The 25,856-nt window shown below is 54.3% G+C and overlaps 2 protein-coding genes across 3 annotated transcripts; one reads left to right on the forward strand and one right to left on the reverse strand.

The window, feature by feature from the left end:
* Positions 1 to 200: 200 nt before the first annotated feature.
* On the reverse strand, positions 201 to 11,895 carry XKRX (XK related X-linked). 2 transcript variants are annotated; one of them, XM_027890424.1, is made up of 4 exons: positions 11,798 to 11,895; positions 4,694 to 4,852; positions 2,384 to 2,643; positions 201 to 1,545 (listed from the first exon to the last, which is right to left on the reverse strand). In XM_027890424.1, exons 1-4 carry the CDS (start codon positions 11,878 to 11,880, stop codon positions 800 to 802), a joined length of 1,248 nt encoding a protein of 415 aa, XP_027746225.1. In that variant the 5' UTR covers positions 11,881 to 11,895; the 3' UTR covers positions 201 to 799. The 2 variants fall into 2 exon arrangements, with proteins under 2 accessions (XP_027746225.1, XP_027746224.1); XM_027890423.1 differs by lacking the exon at positions 11,798 to 11,895 and having other exon boundaries at positions 4,694 to 5,001.
* Positions 11,896 to 14,045: 2,150 nt separating this feature from the next.
* ARL13A (ADP ribosylation factor like GTPase 13A) lies at positions 14,046 to 16,397 on the forward strand. Its single transcript, XM_027890410.1, has 4 exons — positions 14,046 to 14,104; positions 15,139 to 15,209; positions 15,449 to 15,698; positions 16,034 to 16,397. The coding sequence occupies exons 1-4, from the start codon at positions 14,046 to 14,048 to the stop codon at positions 16,395 to 16,397; spliced, it is 744 nt and encodes a 247-aa protein (XP_027746211.1).
* The last annotated feature ends 9,459 nt before the right edge of the window (positions 16,398 to 25,856 follow it).

Here is a 25,856-nt window from a genome sequence, read left to right on the forward strand (position 1 = left end):
CGTCATCTCACCATGCTCCTGAATCTTACCAGCTCCACTGAGGGTTTTTCTCCCCCATCCCCATATCCCTCTGGGGCAGCCCCGTTTCAGTGCCCATGAACATGAGGGTTATGTGGACAGCAGGTGTGTGCACCCGTGCCAGCCCTGGCGGGACAGTCCCCACCCTCTGCATGAGTCACTGCCAGCACCCAGACACGCAATCACAGCAAAGTTTCTTTACTGCTTAAAACAGTCCCAATGGCACCCATGGCCCCAGGTCACAGTATACATCCTAGCAGCAGGTGGGGGTGTAGGGGCACCCCAGGGGCTGTGCACTGCACAGCAGCCAGCTTGCAGCAGCAGGTGGTTTGGTCACCCCACAAGTCCTTAAATTGTAGAATCACAGAATAGTTTGGGTTGGAAGGGACCTCTAAAGGCCACCTAGTCCAATTCCCCTGCCATGGGCAGCGATATCTTCACCTAGACCAGGTTGCTCAGAGCCCCATCCAACCTGGCCTTGAATATTTTCAGGAATGAGATGTCCACCATCTCTCTGGGCAACCTGTGCCAGTGCCTCACCACCCTCATTGTAAAAAACTCCTTTCTTGTATCAAATCCAAATCAACCCTCCTTCGTGTCCATATGCATGGTCCTGGGCAGATGAGCACATTCCTGTCCCCCTGCCACTGGGACCCGCTGCCACTGCAGAACCAGGCAGCACCTGGCTCATGCCACAAGCATCTTCCGACTGCTGGTGCAGCCCAGTGCTGCCCATCCCCATGCCTGCAGTCAGCTGGAAGAGGTGGGTGTTAGCTGTGCCTCAGACAATGCTGTGCCTCACACCGGGCTCAAAGGGTGCCTCGAGGCACAGCGGGGTCCCTGGTGGGTGCCGGCGGCAGCAGACACAGTGCAGGAAGTCAGCGACGTTGTGCCGGAAGAGCTGGCGGCAGGGATGCAGGTACTGGAAGAAGAGAAGCATGAAGTAGATGCCCAGGCAGTAGCCGAGGAGCAGCTGCACTACCAGCAGTGGGGTGCAGACATTCTCGTAGACGTCTGTTTTGAAGAAGTACCAGAGGATGACGAGGGCCGTGTTCTCGGCCAGCCGGGCCACGTAGTACACGGCCAGGCGGCCCCAGTTCTGCGACTTGTCGATGAGGTCCCGGTCGGCCAGTTTGAGCTGCACGGCCGACCAGCAGAACATGTTGATGCTGGCATAGAGGAGGGTGAAGGCGCAAAGCACCACCACTGTGCCTACGTGGCTGAAGTTCTTCTCGATGTTGTCGGGCAGGCGGGTGCCACTGCGCCAGAACTGCACCCAGGGCAAGAAGAAGACCACCAGCAGGTTGGCCAGGGCAATGGGGATGATCCAGTGCTTGAAGACAGTGCTGAAGAGCACAAGGACGGCCACGCGGGTGGAGATCTCCAGGCTGCGCCACAGCACGATGCAGAGGAAGGCCAGTGGCCGCAGCTGGACCTTGTAGTCATCGTACTTAACCTGGATGGCCAGGATGTTGCAGACGAGCGCCCCGTAGGTGACCGACACCAGGCAGATGGCCATGAGGACAGCTGCAGAGGGACAGAGCAGGGGAGTCAGGCAGCATCAGGGACTGCACTGTGTGTCCAGCCTCTCTGCTGCCTGAGGTGCAAAGCCTGGGGTGCCAGCTCCATGTGGGAAACATGGGATGCCAATCCTGGGTGAGAAGTGCAGGGTGCCAAACCCTGGAGCTCGCAGCAGGAGGCTCAGTGTGAGCACTGCTGGGACAGGTCACGGCTGGTGGTGACAGTCCCCATGATGAGGTGGCTTTGAGAGGAGCTGCTGACAGCAGGAGGTTCTGCCTAGCTTGGGTAGCATGCAGGAGTGGGAGTTAAAAGCTTGCTCTGGCACATCCACCCCCAAGCACATAAACATCCTGGGAGCTTGAAAGGGAGCCTGGGAGTGGGAGTGCTGAGCTAGGAGCTCTGGCTGTTGGGAAAGGTACAGAAATAGATCCAGTGGAGGGACTGTAGGGAAGCCATAGCCTGTAGCTAGATGGAAAAAAACTAATGGAGGCTGGAGCAGCCTGGGGCAGGGACCTGACGTTTTTATGGGACAGGGCACTGAGGGGATGGCATGGCTCTGTAGGGCAGATACCCGCAAGAATTGGGGCTGGGAGCAGAGCCTGGCACCTCAGTCATGGTCAACTCTTCCCACTGTCTTCAGCTTTACTGCAAGCCGGAAAGCAGAGAGCTGATGAGTGCCCAACCTCTGTGGGTTTTGCTCCACATTTAGCAGAGTCCAGTGGCTGTTGTAATCTCAGAAACAACTGTTTGGATTGCTTGGATGCCACACTGGCACGCACAGCTAAGGAGCTGCCACTGTGCCCTGGTGGGGTTCCTAGGGAACCCACGTGCCAGGCACCCTTACCTCGGGCAACAGGGACGTACTTCTCCAGGACACTGATGTAGAGCTGGACGGTGAGCTGTGGGGTGGAGCCCAGGAAGGCCTGGATGACAGCCATGCGTTTGAAAGCATTGCGGTGTGTGGCCAGCCGGCGCTCTGAGTGTCCCACCTCCTGCTCCATCTCCACCTCGTAGCCTTTCCGCAGCCGCCGCTTGCGGGTGATGGTGACATAGGGCTCCTCCTCCTTCCCTGACTTGCAGTACACCAGCAGGGCCTCCAAGCACCTGTAGGGACACCGGAGATGTCACCCCACCAGCTGCCACCCTGCCAGCCTCTCCACTGGCCCCCAGCCCCACTCCTGGCAGCTCTACTATACTCTCCTGGTACTGGCCAGCCCTTCCTGCTGAATGCAGCCCAGCTGATTTGGGCAACTGACAACAGCAGTGCTGTGGACAACTCCTGGCCCTGAGATAGCAAGACAGTGGCAGAGTCACACCAGGATCATGAGGGTGCCTGGTGGCTGCTCCTCTGCTCCAGCACTCTGAGTGAATCATATGGGGCAGAGGGGCAACAGTTGCCCCAGTGAGGGGTGAAACTGTAAGAGCTGCTGCAAGAGGTGCAGCATTCAGGGTACAGAAACAATGGCTCTGCTGGGAGCTACAGCTACAGGAAGGTGTTAATCACCCTTGGGCTCTGTTTTCCCAACTGGCAAAACCTCTTCCTCTAAGCAGAGGGAAAAACTGTCTTTGATCTCTGCTCTTGAGCAGAAGAAGGCTTCCACGCTTCCTTCGTGGTGGGGACAGCAGGAAGGGGAGCGCAGGGTGAAGCTGTGTGTGACATGGGCAGATAAGACAGCCCTTCCGCAGGCCGTTTTCCGCGGGGCATCCTCACGTGTGGGTGGGGGTGTGACTTCCTCCTGTACTGCTCCCCACTGCAAGGGCAGGGGAACCCCCCAACCCCTCCACACCCAGCAATGGAGAGATGTACATGACAAGAGGCAATCAGCAGAGGAGGACTCATCCAACAGGCTTGGCTCACGCCTGGGGACCAGCTAGCCCTGGGACCAACAGGATATCATTATTTATGAGTGCTCACTAGGGCAGCAGAAATTTATGTGTATCAGACCCACATGGAATGAGGTTTTTGGATAAATTCTCTCAACAGATCAAGCCAGCGCACCTAGCTCATTGCAAACTCAAATAGGAAAACAGTTTCATCCCAAAGGCCCAGCTTCAAGGCAGTCCCAGGTGGCTCCTAGTGCCCTGCCAGACCTTCTCAGCAGGCTGGGTTCCATCTCCGGCCCGAGCAGACGGCTGAAGCAGCCGACCCAGGCGGCTCCAGCTGGCTCTTGCAAGCAGCCAAACTCCACCATAACTGTCTCAGACAGCCTCGGTCAGTGTGGTGAGACCCACGACACCATCGTGGGCCACCGCAGGCTGGCAGCACTGAGGTGAGGCCCCCCAGCGACCTCTGAAGACGGGATGTGGTGACGGGGACACCTCCAGCACTCTGCTTGTTTCTGGTGATGGAGGAAGTGGGGTGCAGGCCACCGTGTTTTTGCAGTTCTGTGGGCCCCAAAGAGTGGCTCCTGGCCCACCCCTGGAGATGGCAGCTCTGCCTTGTCTCCTTCCATGCATTCTCACTGAGAAGGGTGGCCAGGTGACAGCAGCCCAGGAAGTACTGCAGCATTCCCAAGGAATGAGAGGTCAGCACATCTCCAGCTTGTGCAATATCCACCCCCTCACTGTCTTCTTCCCAACACGATCCAGTGGCCCACCAGTTCCCACGCCAGCCCCACTCCTGTACCCAGCTCCTCTCCTCCATGTCCCATAACCTCACCTGTTCCAGGCCTGGGGACCTTCTCTGAGGGTGCTCCTATTCACCCTCGAGCACCCAGCCAGGATTCCCATCTGTGCTCTCAGAAAGGAGATGGCAAACCCCAGACGCTGGGAGAGCCTCTGGGTGCAGACAGGACTCTGCAAAGTGCCTTTCCAGCAGCTGGGATGCAACAGGATGGCAGAGCCACGTCCTGCCCAGACAGGGGTCCAGCAGGCAGGAGCGCCCGTTGAACCACTAGGGAGGGAGGGGGGAGTAGAGGACCCCCTGGAGCCGGGAGCAGCAGCAGCTCCGGGGAGGAGTGACGAGAAGCCGGCAGGAGCAGCACCGGGCGTACCGGACAGATGGCTGCTGACAGGCGGTTCCCGGGGCGCCCGTCCTGCCCGACACCGCTTCCCGTTCTCATCCGGTGCCCGCGGACGTGCCGGGGGTCTCTGTGTTCTTGCCGGGGGTCCGCGCATTAGTGCGGGGGGTCCCTGCGCCCCGCGCTGCGCTCACCTGATAATGGGGCCAAGCTGGAGCAGGTGCATGAGCAGAACGAGGGGGCGGTCGCGGCTGATGTCGCGGTGCACGAAGGTGAGGGTGAGCTGCACCAGGACGGAGGGGCAGAGCACGAAGAAGACGGTAAGCGCCAGCCAGAAGCGGTCGTCGGAGTGGCTGTAGGAGAGGCAGAGCACGGTGGCCGCCGCCCCCTCCCCGCAGAACAGTGCCGTCGAGAAGACGATGCTGAGCGGCAGCTTCGCCCGCGACGGGGCGGCGGCGGGCGGGCAGTCCCCGCTCGGGCTGTCCATGGCGGCCCCGGCCCGGCCCGGCCCGGCCCGGGCGCTCAGCCCCGCCGCGGCGCCATCCCGGGCTGCAGCGGAGAGAAGAGCCGCGCTGCGGGGCGGGACGGGGCGGGGCGGGGCTGCCCCGCCGCACCGAGCCCCGACGGGCGGCACCGCACTGGCACCGATCCGGGACCGCCCCGACGGGCCCCGACCCTCCAGCCCGGGGTCCCCGCTCCAGGTATCCCAGCCCCACCCTGCCCGCCAGCCTCCAGCGCTGGGACCCCCCGCAACTGCTGTATCGTGATCCCCAGCTGGCGTGGAGCCCCTTGCCCCAACAGCCCTGCCTTTGTCGAGGATCTTCTACCAAGGACTCCTTGTCTCTGCAGGGAAACCCCACCTCAGGACACCCTCACCATGGCCAGGCCCCCCTGCCCCTGCAGCACCCACCCTGGGACTCCCATTCCCCCAGCTATAGCCCTGTCAACCCCCATGCTATACCTACATGTGCTCTGGGGTCTCTGGGATCCTGATCAGGACCTCTCAGTCAAATCCTGGCCCAATCATGTTCTGCCATCTACCAGCACCCCAAGGTGCAGTAACATGGAAGGTCCCTCCAGGGGAGAATTGTCAGGCAGCTCCAGGGACAGCGGGGTCCCACTGTGGAGCAGGAGGGAATGCCAGTGTGGGTGCCAGCCCTGCCTGCATCAGCCAGCTGCTGAAGAGCTGCCTGCACCCACTGCTGCCTCAGATCTGAACCAACCTCCAGCTCTGAGGAGGGCATGTGGGGTCAGGGCACCCACCAGCCTGTGGCCCTGTGCCATGTGGGACAGCATGTGGGAGGAAGGGTATTGCCAAGAGAGGAAGCATTTTGGTATCTCGCAAGCCAAGGTGTGGCAGGGACACCCCTTCAGGTCTGGCAGGCAGCTTCATACAAATCTGTATCAAGATTTGGGTAGGATGTCACAGTGGAGATGTGGCTCCTATATGCTGAATGTTGCTGCCTCCAGGTAAGACGTAGTGAAGACCACCTTGGCCTTCAGATGAGCAACAGACTGCTTTTCCCATCACCTCCAAGGATCCTGCCTTCAAGGTGATGCATTATATAGACTTGCTGACAGAGCCAAACCTCCCATCGCTGAGCCCACCACTCAGCCCTACAGCCCTCTTGTCTGTCCCACCTTGGTCACCTGCACAGTGATGGGAACACAAGGCTGTGTGGGCTGCTCCCCACCTTGATGGCCATGGTGGTCCCTGCTCTGCCCAGCATATACAGTGCCCCAGCACCAGCCCTGCCCACCTTTTCCCCATGAGCAGCAGTGTGGACACAGGCAGGGATGCACATCCACTGTTTTACCCAAGCAACCACTGCCTGCCAGATCCCTCAATCCAGCCTGTGCACACACTGGCTGGCTGGAAGAGATGGGACAAGGCGAAGAGTATTTGACATTGGCCAATTTTTCCTGGTTTAGGCAGACCAGGAGTTTTTAGGTAACTTTTAAAAGGCACTTAGTACTCATCCCTCAGCAGCCAGGCCAGTGCAAGCCAAAAGCACAAAACCTCCCAAACCCCATGCATAAGAGTTTTTCCCATTATACCAGGCTGGAAGCATTACCAGAGCTTTTGGGCTTATCAGCAGCAGAGCTGGGAATAAAACTGCCTGAGGCCTTGGAGGCCGTGTCTGCCCCAACTGCAATTCCCACACAGAAGCAATCCCTGTCCCTGCAGCTGCTCATTGCTTTTCCTTCCAAGGATGGACAGCTGCTTCAGGAAACCTCAAACCCCATGAGCTCATGGGGACTGACCTGACCGCTGGGAGATCTACGTGTGACAGCTCAGTTCTGGTATGATAGTTACATATTTTCAAGCTGTTTTTGGAAAGCAGCCTCTCCAAAAAAAACCTCCAGCAGGGCAGAGTGTGAAGGGAAGTGTCTAAAACACAGGAGCCTGCCACCAGCCAGGGGCCAGCTGGGGTGGGAGCTGTGCAGAGCAGCAGCTGTGCCCAGCTGGGTGCTCAGCCAGTGACGGCATGTCATGCGGTGCTGCCAGCTGCACCCACAGCTCTGTGAGAGCAGCAAGAGTAATGCACCCTTTGTGCCATTTATGAAACTTCCACTTATCCAAATTAAAAGCATTCCCCAGGAGTCTGGCAGGTCACCAAGCCCTCAGCTGAGCAACGCCTCCACTTCGACTCATTGTATTTTTAATTTCCCCTGCTTCATGATGAAATAGTTAAGAGCAATGGTTTAAGCAAGCAAGAATTCCAGTCCTGTATCCATAAACCCCAGCAGCCACCAAAAGGAATGGAGAGACAAAGCCTCACAGCACTTTCCATACCAGTTATTATCCCATTTTCTGACCCAAGCACTAAGAGGCAGCGGGCTGTTCACGCCATGAGTCACCCCTGCAGCCTGACCCCACCTGTCCACAGCATAGCACTGTAAACAGCAAATAGGCCATAAAAAGATCTGTGTCACAGGTAGCATCAGCCAGGGATCCTGTCCCACTGCCCTGCCACTCCCTGTCCCTGCCAGCTCCTCTCCTGCACCTCTGCCTGCGAGCCCAGCACAGCTGGGGCTGCACAGACACCCCAGGACACCACTGTCACAGAGCAACTGCCTGACCCAGGGCTGTCACAAGCCAGCAGGGCGCTGGGGATGTCCTACCCAGTTGTTCCTATATACAGTGGCTGGATCCTGGGTGGCTGCTGGCTGGCTTTGTTCTGAGTCCTCGCAGGAGCAGAACAGCCCCTGGGCCAGTGGAGATGAAGTGACATAGAATCATAGAATACTCTGAGGTGGAAGGGACCCACTAGGATCATTGAATCCAACTACTGGCCCTGCACAGGACAGCCCCAAGAGTCACACCATGTGCCTGAGAGCATTGTCCAAATGCTTCTTGAGCTCTGTCAGGTCTGGTGCTGTGACCACTGCCCTGGGGAACCTGTTCCAGCACCTGACCATTTTCTGGGTGAAGAACCTTTTCCTGATATCTAACCTAAACCTACCCTGATGCAGCTTCATGCCATTAAGTGACATCCAAGATGGTGTGAAACTACCCTGGAAGTGCCCATCAGGATATAACTGAAGGTGCCAAACGGAGGGGGACTGTGCTGGCTTCTCATCTGCCTGTATCACCAATAGAGTGGCAGCAGGATAAGGACGATGATTGTCCCCCTGTACTGGGCACTGCTGAGGCCACACCTCAAATCCCGTGTTCAGCTTTGGGCCCCTCACTTCAAGTAAGACATTGAGGGACTGGAGCATGTCCAGAGAAGGGCAACAAGGCTTGTGAAGGGTCTAGAGGGTAAGTCAGGTGAAGAGAGGCTGAAGGAGCTGGGGGGACTCAGCCTGGAGGAAAGGGGGCTCAGGGGAGATCTTATTGCTCTCTACAGCTACCTGAAAGGAGGTTGTAGGCAGGTGGGGATCACTCTCTTTTCCCAAGTAATAAGATACAGGACAAGAGGAAATGGCCTCAAGTTGTATCGCGGAATGTTTAGATTGGATACTAGGAAACAAATCTTCACTGAAAGGTCAATCAAACATTGGAACAAGCTCCCCAGGCAAGTGGTGGAGTCACCATCCCTGAAAGTGCTCAAAAAACCTCTAGATGTGGCACTTGGGGATATGGTTTAGCAGTAAACTTTACAGTGCTGGGTTAATTGTTGTACTCAATGACCTTAGAGGATTTTCCCGACCTTAATAATTCAGTGATTCTGTGATGTCTAGGACCACTTAGGAAATCGAGGAGTTCAGGTGGGATGCATGTTACTTCTGTTACAGAAGCTCCTAGAAGCTCATATGTTTTCCAGACCTCACTATCAGGAGCTGAAACAGGAGAAAAAAGCAGAGGGAAGGAGAAACCAATTTTCCCTGCCCAGGAATGGAACAGTGTCTCCCGAGTCCCTTCCCCGTGTTTTCTGCAGGCATCAGCATTCAGGAGTCTCCCTCTACCTGGGAATGCCCAAGGCATCAGCCAGAGTTCCACCACCATGTGTGAATGTCAGTTCTCCTGTCTCCACAAATGTCTGCCCTACTCTGGAGAGCTTCCCAGCTTCATTAATATCTTAATCCCAGCCTTTATTATTTTTTTTAATCCCAGTGTTCACACATCACACTTTGCACAAAGGGCAGTGGCTGTGGTGGCCACCCTCCATGGGAAATGCAGGGTTTGCTGTGTAGCTTTTCCAGCCCCTTGGATGCCTGCGGATGTGCCCGGGCATTTGTGTGTGGGAGCCTGGGCTGGATGTGGGGTGGGAGCAGGCTCCTTCACTGGCTCTCACTCTCGAAATAGCCATGTCTGCTTTACACATGCCCGCCTGGTGGCTCAGCTCCTGTAAAAGGAGAAGAGAAAAGCTGTTTGAAAAAGACAGGGAGCTCTGAGCCAGAGCTCTTAAAGAGCCCAGGTGGGGAGAGCTGCCAGCATGCTCCCCAAGCTTTCCTCTCCTCTCCTCTTCTCACTGCACTAGGACCTGGAGCAGACATCGCTCCCAGGGTGCTTGTTGGGACGTGCCAAGAGCACACTGCTGCCTTTCCAAATATAGCCCTGCACACAGAGGTGGAGGCAGCTGCTCGGGGTGTGGGGATGGCCAAGCTTCCCCGATTCAGATCTGAAACCACCTCAGGAACACGATCTGTACAGGGGATTAAACATTCAGCTGGTGCGACATGGAGCGATGGTGGGGCTGTGTTGACCTCCAAAACCCCCAGTGTGCTGGATGAAGTGGAAATCAAAAAGTGCCCCCACTTGGCATGCTGTGAGCAGGGGACACAGTTGTGTCCCCCTTTGTGCAGCCACTCCACCGTGACTAGCAGGGCTGGGAGATTCCGAGGAATCCATGAGCTAGGAATTTTTTACTTAGTTTGGAAATAGCTTTGCAAATGACTGGTTTCCACAGGCTAAACTGTTTGGATTTTGCATTGCTTTCTCAGTAACCCAGCTGTATTTTTTCCTGCCCCAGCAGTCTGTGGAATAGTTTCTGGTTGGGGAAATATTTATTCCATTTGCTTCATTAAGTGACTGCTTTTACCGCTCCAGTTCCTCACCCAGCCTCAGTCCTTGATCCTCCTGGGAGAAAAACAGATGCTTGTGCTGAGGACCTCATCTCTCTAAATCTCACTGGAAGCTGTGCTGAGCCCACTGGGATCCAGACACTGGGCTCAGTGCTGCCAGAGCCAGGATGCCAGCCTGCAGAGCATGGGCCATGTCACTGCTGCCTCACAGCTTCAATTCTTCAACAAGAAAGCAGAGTTACCTTTGGGTGCATTTATAGGTCTTTGCAATAAATACACATTTTGAAGTCATGCCTCCTTGGCTACAGTCCCAGCTCAGGCAGCAGGTAATGCTGTAACACTAAACCAGGCAGGAAGGGTTAAAATTACCTTTAATTAACTACTTCCCCCCAGGTTCCCCCTGCTGTAAGAGTATACAGCCCTGGCAGTGTTATAACCCAGCCAGGCTGCTCCTGTGCCTGTCCAGGCATCCTGGCAGTCAGGAGGAGTGGTTTACACTCTCCTATTCCCCATGCAGAAAAGCAGCAGGAGCACTGTAATGCTCTCAGCAAAACCATTGTAGGAGCCCGGATAGGGTTTGTAGCCATCACAGAGGCTTCCTAGAGCTGTGTGTGTGGCACAGGAGCAAGCTGGCAGCTTGTCTTGCAGCAGAGAGCAGGGCAAAGAGAGTGCTCAAACCAAAACCTCTCCCAGGAATTTGTGTGTGCTTTGGCTGGGAAGCACCCTGTCAGGAATTGGGTGAAGAGCAAACAGCTCCCTGCACATTTCCTGCTTGCTTCTGCATCTGACACAGGGTGATGGTATCAGTGTGGGGGAGCAAAGAATGCTCCGGAAAAACAATCTCCCTTACCCAAAATAGCTTGTGGAACGGTTGCTGGCAGTGGAATGCAAACCATCCATGCTGCTCAGCACCATGCCAGCAAACCTGCCTGGTGCCCCAATTCCTCACCAACAGGTCTCCATGTCACAGGCTGTAATTATCTTGTGTTCCCAGCCTGACTGTGGGGCGTTTGCCTGTAATTAGCTCTTGGGATTTAGGAGCTGGTATGATCCGGGGTTATCGTTAGCCACCGCTGCCGTGCCGGGATTTAAAGGGACAATGCTACTATTTGAATATCTACCACCTCAGCGTGCTGTCATACAGTGCATTAAATAGAAAGATGAGTCTCTCCTCAAAGCCTACGAGTGACCTTGCCCCCCACAGAACCCTTTTTGGACAGAGTTGACGCAGTTCCAAGCAAAGCAGGACAGCTTGCTAGTATTTCCGCTGTGACTTCTTGATCTTTGGCATTACCTTGGCTCTGGTGTCACCCCAGCTCAAGGCCCTCAGTAAAGGCTGCAGTCCGCCCCTAGAAGCCCCTGTAGCTCCGCACTGCACATCGTGTTTCCTTGCAAACCACCATTCTCCATTTGAAAGCTTCCCAGCTGTCCCCCCTACTCTGCTTTTTGCCCCAGGGGTGTCAGGCAGGGTTCCCAGAGTGCCCGATGCCGGCACGTACTCACCAGGTCTAGGGAAGCCAAGGCAGGGCAGCCCGCCAGCCCGCGTCCATCTGCGCTCCTCTGCGGTCCCGGTGGTTTCGGCTCATCCCCTCTCCTGCGACACTCCAGCAGGCAGAAATAGCCCCAAAGCACGTGCCGCCTTCTGGGGAGCGATGCCAGGGGCCAGGCAGCCCCAGCACCTCAGGCACAGCCTCCCCTCAGGGGCTCCTGCTGGCACCAGAGTGTCCAGCCCAGCACAGTGCCAGGGCACCCTCCGGGTATAGCTCTGGTGAAGAACATCTTCATTTATCCACCAAGATAATAAATTCTGCCTTAGAGTTTCTCACCTGGCAACAGTCACCAAGGAAACGAGAATGGCTGCTGCGGGTCCCCACTGGTGTTGCCTGGGGGGTCCCCATGGCCACGGCATAGGGTCTTCAGCTGCACCCTGTCTGGTCATCTGTGTGGGCGAAGGGCCAGTCACTCGCTTGTAACCTGAGCCCAGGCACAGCAGAACGCCCATCGATGCAGGCTTGGCCCTTGCACCACCTCTCCAGAGCCGAGTATGGGTTTCACTAGATTTGGGGTGGATTTTGAGGTTTTTCTTGGCTGTTGATCCCAGTGTGTGTGCACTGGGAGGAGTGAACTGGAGCTTCCTCAGGCTCACAGGGGTTTTCCCTGTCCCTGGCGCTGGTTTGGCCAGGGATTTTGAACACTTCTGTTAAAAACAGTAGTACCCCAAGTGCTCAGAGATCTCTGGAAATCCACTGGTACCAGAGGGAGATGAGATCTTGCTACCCTACAGGAACCCAAGCCACTGCCTCCAGGGCTGCCTGACACATGGCACTTCTCTATTTATAGCAGCTGTGGTCATGCCTCCTCCCATCCCCTGCCAGGATGTCCACTAGCAGTGCCATCCCTAAGCTCAGAGGCAGGCACTGTCATTTCCAGCAAGTAATTTCAGACCTGGTACAGCTAATTCTACAAAAAGCATCCCAGCCCCATGCTGCCTGCAAAGCTGGCTCTGACACTGGTCCCAGCAGTCGCTGGCACAGGCACAGAAACAACCAGGAAAGGCCATCAGGCTGGGGATAGGGTTCTGCCCCTGGGCCAGGCTAGGGTAGCTGAGGTGCAGCCACTGCCACACCATCAGTAGCACAGGGGTGACCAGTCACACCAAATATGGCTGTGATGTCGGAACAGAAACTTCCTCTATCAACCATTAACCATGCATGGCTCCCTGCCCATGGCACTGCTCTGGGGCAACTCCCTTGCCCAGGGCAGGTGCTGAGCTTCCCAACAGCATGTGGTGCTCGAGAGAAGTGCATGGGGCTGTGCCCATCCTGGGTCTGCACCCCGAGGGCCATCCTGGATACAGAGCAGCATCTCAGCATCTTTGGCTCGTGAGTGGGATTTAGCTGGTCAAGGTAGTGCTGTTGGCACTGGGTGGTTTAGCATGGACCACTGCGAGCCAGTGGCCTTCCTGTTTGCTCCACAGTATGGCTTTTGAAGGCTCTCCTTGTCCCTCTGGACCCCACTTCCCCACCCAGAGCTCCTGCAGCTCAGACTTCCCTGTGTGATTTCTTCTCCTCCACAAGCAACAGTGGCAGCATGCCAGGGAGGGCAGCTGCTGCTGGAGAAAGCACCAGGAAACCTGAGAAGCAAGATAAGAGCTTCAGAGTTACAGATCAAGGAGCTGGGGCTTTTTTCCTCCACTGTTATTTGAGGGTCTGCACCGCCTCCCTGCTCCCAGTCAGGCTCCTGAAGGGGCTGGCCAGTGATTCTGTCCCAAGCAGCACGGGACCAGCTGCCACTCAGGGGGCATTCACGCCTCATTAGGGCATGAAATACAAGCAGTGAGCAGTGATGTCCCCCAGCCCGGCTCAGAGTGGGCCCTGGGGGGGCAGCAGCTCTGCGCACATTGTGAAGCGGATGATCCTTGCAGGGGCTGCAGAGAATACACACAAGGATTAGGCAGCAAGGAGCCAGGGACACTATTCCTTAGAAGAGGAATTAATTCAGCTGGAAACCCCACATCAGGCCACCACAAGCCATTTATGCCGGCCATGGAGGCACGAGGCTGCCCAGCACCACGGGGGGGTGCAGTGAGGTGGGTGATGCAGTGCCCTGTGCATCAGGCAGTCCCACGACACACAACGTCCCAGCAGCCACTGGCCTGGGCCGACCCACCAGGATTAAAGGGCCTGCAGGAGTAAGCAATTTAAATCCAGATTAGATTTAAGCAGCTGCTACGCAAAGGGGATGTGAGCACAGTGGGGACGAGCAGGTGAGAGGCTGACTGGCACCCCTGCGATGCAAGGGGCTGTCAGGGCAGGGGCTGTCAGGGCAGGGTCCCTCTGGCAGGTCTGTGCCCATGGGGCATTGCCCAGAGGGACGGATTTTATTCCCAGGTTTGGCTTGTATGCACCAGGCTGGAGGCAGCAGTGCTGGGCCGTGGGACGGGGCACCCCGGGATGAGATGCTCCCAGCCATGGGGAGAGAGCACAGGCAGGAGGATGAACCACAGGGACGCGCTGGGCTGCTCACCGCGTAGGTGCCGAAGAGAGGCCATCCCTCCACACGGGGTTGCAGACCATGTTCCACCTCTTCTCCCACTGCTGGTCGTGGCTGCAGGCCATACAGGAGCCCATCAGGTAGGTCACTGTGCCTGCTCCTCGGGACTCCCAGGGGGCACAACTTTTACCTGTGTATTTATCAGTGGTGAGGGCAGCAGTGTGGTAACAGGGTGAGAGTGGTGCCCATTGCAGGAACTGTCCCCAGCCTGCTGAGCAAGGCACAGGTGTGTCCTCCCTGTCCCCTGAGCATGCAGGAGCTGGGCAGTCAGGGGAGCAGGCTGGGCAAGGGTGCACATGCAGGAAGTGCTCCCAGCAAGATTTCCCCTGTGCAAAGTCAGCAGCTCCCCAAGAAAGAGGAGGAGGATGCACTAAAACACTGCTGTATCTGTGTGTGTCGGGACACCCAGGTTAATTACCCTGGGACAACACTGCAAGGGGGTTTATGGTCCTCTCCCTCAAGAGAGGAGACCTGACCTGCTGAAATGCTGGAGGTGGAGCCATGCCACCCACACAGCCTGGTCTATATGTTTAAGGGAGAAAACTATACTGCAAATGACTACTGTGGCTTGTCAGTCACAGGGAAGACTTTCTCTGTGTGCTCTGGTGGAGCACATTGCTGGAGTCCAAATAGGACTGTTTGGCAACAGGAGAAACCACCTGAGTCCAGGTAGAAGCTTGTAAAAATGCCCTTGCTATCTCTCCCTAGCTGTGTATACTCATAACTTACTTCCAAGGAAGGAGTAATCATTGACTGCATATAAGGAAGAATCATGTTGGCCTGTGTAAACCATTGCTTAATCCTATATGATTTGAAAATAAATCCTTGCCATAGGAAGCACCTTGAAGGCTCTGCAGAGTGGCTGTCCAATGGTGTTGGGGTGGCTCCAGGCACTTGTGCCTGCCCTCACCTTTTCCCAGGCATCAGAGCCCATCCCTGCCCTTGCCCTCAGCTCAGCCAGAGCCTGTGTCACTGTCCTGCACCTCTCCTGGCTGAAGTGCAGCTGCTGTGGGCAGGGTCCCTTGTCTAGAAACCTGCTGACCTGCAGTGGCCACCACTCCCCAGGGAGCACAGCCTTCCTCTGGGATGCTCAACTGCTGTTGTCACTCTGCAGAAAGGTGACCCTCCTTGTCGTGGGGCTGGACAATGCAGGGAAAACCTCTGTCATCACGGACATAGAGAAAGGTGAGGAGCAGCACCAAAGCCGGCCTTAGCTAGAGGCAGCAGCTTTATGGTCCTTTGTAACCAAGTGTCCAGGACCCCTAAAGTACATCCACTGTTCTGGGGAAGTGTGCAAAGCTCCGGCTGTGGCCCGGGCAGCTCTGGGAGTGGGAGCAGGGATGTGGCTGCAGGGGGAGGAGGGACATGCTGCAGGGAAGCTCCCGGGCTCCTCTGCCAGCTCTCTCCCCTCTCCCCACACACAGCGCTGTCTGGGAAGGTGCTGCCCGACGCACAGCCCGGCCAGACCCGCCTGCAGGTGGAGAGGTTCGAGGTGACGCTGGTGGATCTGCCCGGGGGGCAGCGCTCCCGCAGTTCCTGGCGCAGCCACTACAGCGAGGCCCACGGGCTCCTCTTCGTCCTGGACTCCAGTGACCTGGAGCGGATGGAAGAGGCCCGCAAGGTCCTGAATCGCGTCCTGAGCCATCCCGACATTTCCGGGAAGCCCCTCTTACTGTAAGGCTGGTCAGCGGGATGTGACCTTTGGGGTTTGGGATGGTGGGGGGAGTGGGAACCTGTTGCTGGGTTGAGTGCACGGGCTGCTGCGGGGGCGTGGCGTCCGGGGAGCTGTCGAGGGGAACTGGGACATGAGGACCACAGTGGCACCTGGGATATGGAAGCATCCCTTGAGAGGAGCTGCGGAGGGGGCTACAGTATCAGGAGAGGACTGGGGCAACTCCTCGCCTAAACTCAGCCAAAGTGGGAGAAAGCACCCTGCCTCCCCCGCTGTCGAGCAGCGAGGGGCCCAGAGGCCGGGGTGACGGCCGCGCTCCGCCCTCTCCATGCCCCAGGCTGGCCAACAAGCAAGACGTGGCGACTGCGCTGCTGCCCTGCGAGGTGATCGAGCGGCTGTGCCTGGAGCGCCTGGTCAACGAGAACCGCTCTCCCTGTCGCATCGTGAGTGCGGGGCTGGCCCCGCTCCCTGCTCCCGGTCAAGGAGGAGCTGCGCTCCCCGCTGGCCGGGCTGACCCCCCGTCTGCCCGCAGGAGCCCTGTGTCGCCAAGCGGGGCCCTTCCGCCGGCCCGGCCCGCGCCACCCTGCAGGGTCTGCGCTGGCTCCTCCGCGCCGCCGCCGCCCCGGCCCCGCCGCCCGCCGAACCCGCATCGCCCGCGCCGAGGGCAGCCCGAGCCCGCCGGCCCACCCGCAGGTGCGTGAGGGGCTCCGTGGGTGCGTGTCCCCGTCCCCGTCCTCGTCCCCACAGCGCTCGACCTCAACCGCAGCGTGCTCTCTCCCCAGGGACCGGCCGCCCCCAGGGGAGGATGCTCGAGAAGCTGCGGGGAAGAACGGGGAAAACCGGCCCCTGCGCCCCGTCTGCCGCCTCCTGCCCCTGGTGAGAGAGTGAGACCCCAGGGGTGGGACGGGGTGGAAGAGGGACTGCTCCACTTTCCTCTCATCCTCCTTATCCCGCCCAGGAGGAGAGCACTAAGGGCCCCAGGAGGAGGAAAAAGAAGGTGAAGGTGAAGAAGAAGGGCTTGGGGCAGCCAAGCCCAGCTGAGGAGCCAGAAGGACCAGGAGAAGGGGACAGCCATACAGGGACCACTGGAGGGCTGCTGCTCCCCAAGAGGGTCGGGCAGGAGGAGACTGTGCCCACCAGGATGACCACACTCCACCCAGGTGAGAGGGGGCTGTGGGGGGCTGCCAGCACTGCCAGCATGAGCATGTCAGGACCCCCTATGAGTAGGGTTTGGAACCTGGCAATACAGCAGAATGCTGGACCACTGGTCCCCGCCACCCCCGTTAGCTTTGCTTGCAGACCAGCAGAGTGCAGAGCGAGGTCACAGGAGTCTGAAGGGGAAGAGGAGAAACACCTCTGAGCATCTCAGTAAGAAATGGTGCACAGAAGCAATGAAGGACCGTGGACCCATCACCAACAGTCCTCTCAGGTGGTTCAATGACAAAGGCATCCTTGTTCAGGTGTGGTGCCTGAAATTTTGTGTTTCTCTATCCAGTGCAGGGCATGAAAAAGAAAAAGAAGAAGAAAATTAAGAATAAAATTAAGTCACGGGAATCTTCTGTGGAGCAGCAGCACGAGGAAGTCTCAAGCACCTTTGGTTGGTATTTCCCAGGACAGATTTTGCTGAAAGCATCAAGGGGTCTGGCCTGCTGGCAACGGGGTGTGAGCTGCGTAGGGACACCTGGTCATGGGGTGCTTGGTGTGGGGACATGGGCAGAAGCAAGTGCTGCTTCAGGGCAAGGTGGTGGCTGTTGGGGCAGCAGATGCTGCTGCCTCTGCCATGAGGTGGAATGAGTGCACTGTGCTGGAGGCTGAGTTGTCCTTGAAGCCCTCACTCAGCACAGGTTTCCAGGTGGGTCCTGGAGCTGGCCCTTGGTCAGTGCTCGACTGCTTCCCTTCCTTGCAGACCTGTACCGCCGGGCGATGCTAGCTCTGAAGATGCGGCAGGAGCAGAGGAGGCAGCTGTCTTCTATCGCCCCCTGAGCAGGGAAGGCACAAACTAGGGGGTGTGTGGTCCTAGAGAACCCAGACTGCAGTAGCAGTGGGATCCCAGACTGAAGTGGTGGTAGGATTCGTGCAGGGCTGCTGGGGTGCTTTTCCAGGGCTGGCAGTCCTGGGCAATAGGTTCTGGGGCATGAACAGCATCATTGTCCTTGGCGTGGCTTGGAAACTGGACATTTGCAGGGACGAGCCAAAAGTCCCTTTGTAAGACGCTTCTCTGGCAGCTAGGCTGCAAACCCATCTGAAAAGGGAACAGCCAGACACTTGCTGACCCCTGTTAGTATTCTGTGGAAGACTCCATCTAAACCCAGATTAGCCTGTAGGAAGATCAGAGCAAACATCCCAGGGGAAAAAAACCTTCATCTTGAATTGACCTATGTCCTAGGAAAGCTGCCTTCACAGGTCAGGGGCTGACTTGGCCTGTCAATCAGTCCCTGCCTACTACCTGGAACAGTCTAATTTCCCAGTGGTGAAGATGGGAGGGCAGTCCCAGGTGGTCTGCAGAAGGTCTTCACCCAGCCCACAGCCACATCTGGCAGTGCTGTCAGGACTCCCCTCACATGGTGAAGGAGGGTTATGACCATGTTTGTGCACCCAGTAGCCTGTCAGTGAAAGTTTAAGTTCAGTGGCAACTGGTGGTAGAGGCTACTGGAGGGTCCTTCCCCAGGATCATTCTTCCTGATGCTGCCATCCTCCCAGGAGGGACAGTGGTGACCTGCAGGAAATGCAAAATCCTCCCATGTCACTGGCAGCCTGGCACACTACAGCCCCAGGCAGCATTGCTCTGTGCTCAGCTCAGCTCTGAGACAGGACAATAAACAACATTTGCATGCCAACACAACCCATCTGTGACACAAGCCTGTCACAGGGACTGAGCTGTGCCAGAGGACTGAGCTTGTGCTGCCTGGCTCCAGTTGGGTGTATGTGCTGAGAAACCAATCCTCAGTCCTGGAAACACTTTATGTGAAGTCAGGATGGAACAGTTTTCTCTTAAAACTTGCAACAGTGTTAGGACCTGAACTGTACATTAGTCACTACTGTTCCCATGATAACTGATTAACAGGCTTTTGTGGTCCACATGGAAGGAAAATCACTGAAACCCCTGGAAGGGCTGAAAAAGGAAAAGAGGAGAAACTGTGGCTACACTGCCTTGTCTGCCTGCTATAAAGTTTTGTCTAAATCTGCTGGAATCAACTGTCAGAGACTATAAGGATTCACTGTAAATAAACTGTAAATAACAAGAGCACAAATTAATACTGGCCTGTAAATACACCACTTTTAGCAAACCCTTGTCTCTGTCTGATGGAGTTCCCTGCGATGTCAGTGCTGTGGGCAGGAGGGTAGAGAAGGGACCTGCACCTGTGGAGTCCCTTCTCCTGGGATAGGTCAGGACTATGGGTACCCCTAGGGGGCCAGTCCAGGATGCTAGACAGGTTCTTTCTACTGGCGTCACAAATCTCCACAGGATCACTGGGAGAGGAACATTAAAAATCTATCCACTCTAACAGCCACTTCTCACGCACCCACTGCGTCTGGGAGGAGGCCAAGCTCTCCCAAACAGCTGGAATCCCAAAACAGTCCATGGCCCACTCGCTGTGGCTCCAGAACCACGTGGGGAGTGGGAGCTGAGCGGGTTTGGGACCATCCGGCACAGACGGCTGCAGCCAGCTCCCTCTGGTGATCCCTGCAGCTCCCAGCACTGCAGCTCCTCGCACGGGCAGCCGCGAAGGGACACGGAGTGCCCTGTGTGGCACCCACAGCCAGAGAGGGTGGCCAGTGAGCCAAGTCCAAAGGCAGAACTGGCCCAGATGGTGCTGCTGGGCAGCATGGCTGGTCCCATCACCTCACATCAACATTGCTTTGCACAATCAGATTCTTTCCTGATGCCTGTTATCATATCAAAGTTTAACTGGGTGAAGACAAGATCAGGTGATGAAGCTGCCAGCCCCTCTGGCTGCATCCATGGCCCTGTTGTTCTTTCTTCCATGTCATTACACTTCACTTTTTGCCCAGTGACCGGCCTTAACCAGCAATTATACTTTACTTTATAACACCTCTTTGCTCCTCTCTACCCCCAGGAGGGGATGGGGAGGGTGATCTTGACTCTGAAATCTCCTCTAAGAACCTGTGATTTGTCCCAAGGACTTGGACAGGGCAGATCCCCCCATGGCAAGCTGGTCTTGGGGTGTATAGGTATCTCTTCTGCTATATATCCACTGTTGTTTTATTAATAAAAACTCCATTGTGTGTTTTTATCGCTGTACAAGTGTTTCCAGAGGAGTGTGTGTGAACCATTGTGGGTCTCACCATTGTTTCCAGTTTTCTGATGGAGACATCCTTTTGGAGTCAGCCTTCCTAGCACCTGGAGCAAGGATGCCCCATGCTCTGAAGGGCAGGACAAGGAAGGTGAGCCTGGTCCTGGGATGCTCCAAACATCAGGGAGCCATGGGGTGGCACAACCCAGCAGCAGCCAGGCCTCATGAGGGAAAAGAACTCAGCAAAGACACAGAGACTTGTGATTGTGTGAAAAACATGGTGGTTCTTTGTCCACTCCTTCACTAACCCAAATTTAAAGAACAAGGAGCCATGAAGTAGTTTTGGAGAGCATCTCAGACACTGGAATTTGAACACTGACTTAAGGCTGTCAAGGCAATCTAGTGCAAGTGCAAGTGATCCAGGCTAATGGGTGTTTTGCAAGGCAAATGGAACCAGTCACATCCTGTGGGGTGCCTGCAGGTGGTTCTTGTTCCCCACCAGCTTACCCATAAATCCCATCACCTGTTCTAGGGCATATATATACAGCCAGGGAAAGGACACAACTTTCCTAGGAGACAGACTTTGGGGCTTGGGGTGGTTTCCTCTCTGCTTTTGGTTAAAGGTAAAGACATTAAAAGACATTAATGAAAAATCTCTTGTCCCACAGCAGTCGTGGCTCTGGTGGGGAGGTGAGCAGTCCATGCTCCTTGACTTTTTCATCCCTGGGGATAGGGCTGGAGGTATCACAAATGTGCTGGTCAGACAGTGCTAAGGGGTGGGGCTTTTTCTCAGGTTACACTGTTGTCTGAAAGCTGGTTACACTGTGTACATACTTAAATAAACATGTATAAGCAAGCTAAGTGGATTTTAAGCCTGGGCATTGGTGTTTGGGTTGATAAAAGCCTAGGGTGGATGGTTTTTTGAGCTTGAGAAGCTGGTTGCTATGTACACTTTCTCAGGCATGCAGCACCTACTCTCTGACTCTGACCTAGGTGGGCTAGGAGCCAGAGTGTCCATGTGGAATTTTCCTAGCTGAGACAGGCAAAGCAAGTGTTGAGAAGCACTTTTGCTTTTTTTCTAGATGAACACAGTGGGGCCCCACTGACTTTCATGGGGACTTTCAAAATATTGAGCTGAGAAATGCTGGCATATGATATTGGGCAGCTCTCAACACATTGAATAATGAATAACCGTGCATGGGTTTCCTTGGGAGTTTTGTTATCAGTTGTAGATCCTCCATTGTATTGCACTAAAAATGAGAGTTGAAGTGTTTGCTGTTTATGTGTTCTGTGGAACTGTTAATAAAATAAGGCTGAATTTGGTGAAAGTAACTCCCTAAGCTGCTCTTAATACTTACGAGTCTATCAAGACTTTGTAGAGAAAGAGAAGATAATGATGACTGGAAATTGAGAAAATATAAAAATGTTCCTGTTCTAGGCTAAATTAGTCTTCTTGGAGACATTGCTGCTGGCAAAAGGAGGAAGGATATAATCAAATTTATTTAATGGATATGTTTGTCTCAGGGTACCAGGTAACATGCCTCAGTCTGAGGTATGTAAATTTGTCACATTATGTACCAAATATGTTTACTGGTTTTCCCCTATTTAAAAAAAGCTTACTTTTTAAAAAGGCAAACTGTGGTAACTAAAATTGGTAGTCTTTCACTTTCATAAGTTGTCATTCTCTAAGTTGCTGCATGTTTGAATAGGTTATTTCAGACTATAACGGGAAAGTGCCTCTTGAGAAAGACTGTCAGTGTATTAATTAGAAGGGCTTTTGCTACAGAATATCACTAGATATGGGATCAAGAGCCAATTTATTAACCAAAATTTTTCATTTTAAGGTCATCTGCAGCAATCAGAGCTCAGGTCTTGTATGCAAGAGAATGTTCACCTTATTAAATTACACTTATTTTTCTGTGCAGGTGAGTTTAGCAAGACTCTAGCCCAAATTCCTGACCTGGTGGCATAAATCTTGCTTTCTACCCTAGCTCTCCTCTGATTAGACTTTACACCCACCTTCCACGGGTAATGCAGCTGTAGGAGAGGTTCGGGCGTGATTTTGTTGGGCTTTCATTTGTTTTTGGGTTTTGTTTGTTTGCTTAGTTTTTTTTTTTTTTAGGCTTGTGTTCATAGGTTGCAGGTACCAATGTTACAGAGGCCTGCAGCAACAAGCACCTGAGATCTCTGCCCTGTTTCAGCAAAGAAAGCTGCTGGTGGAGTGATAACCTGATTTATAATGTGCCTAAGGGGTGGGAGAGGAGCATGTGCAAGTCTCTTTTCGTCTGCAGTGTGGTGCTGCTGCTGAGTCAACTCTGTGGTGTTCAATGCAGACAATGAACTTGCCTCTTCCTTCCTTTTTCCAGGAAGGTTGGGAAAGCCCAGAAAAACACCCTGGGATGTCTCTACTGTGGGTTATGACTTCCTAGAGGAAGTCACAAATCTGAAGCAGATGTTTTTGGCACAGGGTGTGAGGCAGAACATGGGAAACTGGTGCCGAGTGATGTGCTCGGCTGGTGCTGGTCAAGCCTGGCTGATCCAGTGTGGATGGGATGCACAGGTTCCAAGGGAAGTCACGAGGCATGGCTTCATGCAGATTCCTCTGCAGACACAATTACTGGCTTCCTTCCCTCACAGGTGTTTTGCAAGCCTGATGCAATCCCTCTTGTAATGCCCTGGACACCCAAGCACTTGCTGGCTACTCCCAAGTGGAACCTGTTTTTCCCAGGTAGCCAGGCATTAGGGAAGGATGAAATCTGCAGCCTGCCCTGCTGAGGGGCAATGCCCAGAGATGTCAGCAGCTACAGGCTATAGGTAGGACACCAGCAGGTGCAGAATTTGGGTGGCTTTGGCTGCTTTATGAAAGTGAGCTCCTGGTCGTGTGGTCCTGGTCAGCTCCATGCTGGCATGGCAGATTAGAAAGTCTCAGGTGTGAAGAGACAGGGATTCTGCTTTGGGATGTGTTAGGGTGTGTGTGTGTGGGAAACATTTTCATTTCTTGTAAAACAACCTATGCCACCACATCAGTCAAAGATCTGCCCCATTCAGGAAAAGGGCAGGAAACAATGGTGGTGTCAGCTCCTCCTTGGCATTCCCCCCCGAGGGCTCTGGCACATTCCCATGTAGGGCAACGACGGAGCCCTGCCAGTCTCTTCAGAGCGCTGAGACTGTGGCAGCCCTGAGCAAGAACTCACTTTCCCAGATGGAGAGAGCCCTGGAACGGTTCTCAGGGGGAAAGAATTGCCTTGAAAGTGGGTAGCTGTGTTAGCAGTCAGCAGTGAGTACCTCTTTCTTGATCCTCTTGCCCGGTGTGTGGAGGAGGAGCAGCAAGTCAATAGGGAGGTCATGCCCTTACAATAAATTAGCAGTCAGTCTACAAGGCTGGATTAACAAGATCTACCTCAAGCTTTTGCAACACTAAAGATAAACCTGTAGTACTTGTCAGGTAATGGACGGACCTTGAAGAGAAGCAACACATCTCCATTGACTTCATACCCCACCGGCTACTATAAAAATCCATTAAACAGTTTGAAGACATGGAAAACCGTTTGCATGTTCTACCAGCAACTGCTTTTCATCCTCCAAGTGGCCACACGATGGCAGAAGAAGCAAAGAACACTGCAAGAATAAGCGTCTAAAAAAAAATCAAAACAAATTGTTGGTATGTGTCCCCAGGTCAGTGGGCAGGCTGGCTCTTGCCTCCAGCTAAGCCATCTGCCAGGGACTGAGCTTCAAAAGCCTCCATCACCAGGAACAGTAAAAACAAAGTTTTTCACAGGATATGAAAAGTATTTTGTGAGAGGATTTAATGGACTCTCCAAAGCTGTGAGTAGCTCACAGCAATCCCTTGGGTCACCCTGTTCTCGCCTTGGCTGTAGTCTGCTGAGAGCTTGGCTGATGTACTGAATAACTTGTTTTTGATGCTAATTGAAGTAGTGATGGGTCCCAACCAAGCTGTATTGTGCAAAATTCTCCCAAGGACCTGCCCCTTGTGATCGCCTTGCCGTGGACAGGGCATGCCTGAATGTGGGATGGAGTCCCGGCCAACTCTGTGCAGGAGAACTTTTTGGTACTGCTTGTGCCATGTGTTATCCACACAGCACGGGCTGTTTGTGGTATTAAAAACAGATTTCCCTTGTAAAAGACCCGTGAACTGATACAATTGTTACCAAATCAGCAGTGGAATTGTGCAGGTTGTTTCAGGGTGTGAAAAAGCCCAGTCAGGGTTGTTCCTCTTTGTGGGGGTGGTTTCTGCTGAGATAGGGGTTTCGCTGCCCAAGTCCACTGTGTCAGCAGCAAACAGGGGGAGGGGAGAAATGACAGCTGCCTTGATTTGTCCAGTGAAATCCTGCGTGGATCCTCTCTTCTGCTGGTGAAACCAACTTCCCTTCTTACCAGTTAGTGCAGGTGAAAGGTGAGGAACAAGTGTACCTGTAGGAATATCATGAAGAGAAGAATATAATTATTTTCTGTGGACCAGGTGAGTCAGACTGCCTTGGCCTTTGGAAACATGTAGGTGCCTGGCTCCAGAGGCTGGTGGTTCACTGGGCGCTGCTGGTCTGTTCAGCACCTTCAACAGAACCCTGCAACAGGAAAAAAATGTCTGGGAAGAACAACTCTCTCTTCTAACCAACACAAACAGACTCAAAAACCATCAGAAAAGTAGACAAGAAGCAGTGCAGAAGCTGCAGGGTAGTGTAGGTCTAAGTTTAGTTCTCTTTTGTTTTGTGGGGGAGGGAAGTCTAGAGCTAAACTGGTTAGGTATTATATTAAGATGTTTAACAATTCCCATTCATTATTTTAAAATGTGTTTCAAACTGCCTAGCATTGTTTCCTGGTTTCCTCTGTTGTGGTTAGGCCTTTGTGTGGCAAGGTGAGTAACAGCACAGCTGCACAGAGAATGGAGAGGTTGCACTTGGGATTCAGATGAGCACTGGTTGTGCCCTGGGTAATGCTGCCTTGCTCAGCAGGGATGTGAGAACCTTTATGATCCATCCACTGCTGCCCTGGGATGAGTGGGGTTAAAAAAATCCCAGTAGGCTCCTGCCTGTCCACCTGACTGCTATTTTGGTTCTGGGGTAGGCTTTCTGTGCGAGCTTAGATATATCACACCATATAAAACTGCCAGACAGTGGGTGCTTGAGTAGAAGAAATGTGACTGGGTTTAGCCATAGTAAAATCAATATGATACTCTTCTTGCTTTAAAAAGGCCAAATGAAAAAAATCTATGTCTTTTCCAGGTCTCTGGAAGCTGACAGTTGTTCTCCAGGCCCAGTTGTGGTGCCACAAGGTGGATTTTTTCAGTTTCCAGGGAGAAGGTGGCTTTAAAACTGGAGCAGTGCAAGCTGTTGAAATGACAGTGGCCCTGGATGCTGGGATCAAGGAGCCTGCCTGCTTCTGGAGGTGCTTGGGGCTGTCAGTAAGAGACAGCACCAGCAAAACTCCCTGCCCTGTGCTGTTGCAGAGGATATTTCTCTAGAAAAGGCTGTTCTATTACCAGGCAATAAGGATGTCAAAAACATAATGAAAACCATGTATATTTTGTTAGGTTACATCTTGTCTTTCTCAGTTTTGGTGGTTTATGTGGAAACAAATATTCTCATGTTCTGTGGCTGCTCAACTAGAGAGACAGTCCCTGAAGGAAACTTTTCAGATGAGTGTTGCCTCCACTCATGCACTATTCCAGCCCAAGGGGAAGAGGATGTGTTTAGCTTTTGTGCTCTGGTAAGGCTGGAGGCACCAGGGAATGCTGGGCAGCTGTGGGTTCAGAGGCTGCAAAAGTTCCCAGGGAATAGGCTGGACTAGCTGGCAGCTGTCTGAGCCACTCCATGGCAGTGAGCTGCCTGGGAAGAGTTTGCAAGGGGGAAAAGTACCTAGAGACTCAAAACACCTTCTGTGGTCAGT

This window comes from Empidonax traillii, unplaced genomic scaffold (genome assembly GCF_003031625.1).
Source record: "Empidonax traillii isolate 1590-97213 ecotype Southwest subspecies unplaced genomic scaffold, ASM303162v1 scaffold287:size763773, whole genome shotgun sequence".
NCBI lineage: Eukaryota > Metazoa > Chordata > Aves > Passeriformes > Tyrannidae > Empidonax > Empidonax traillii.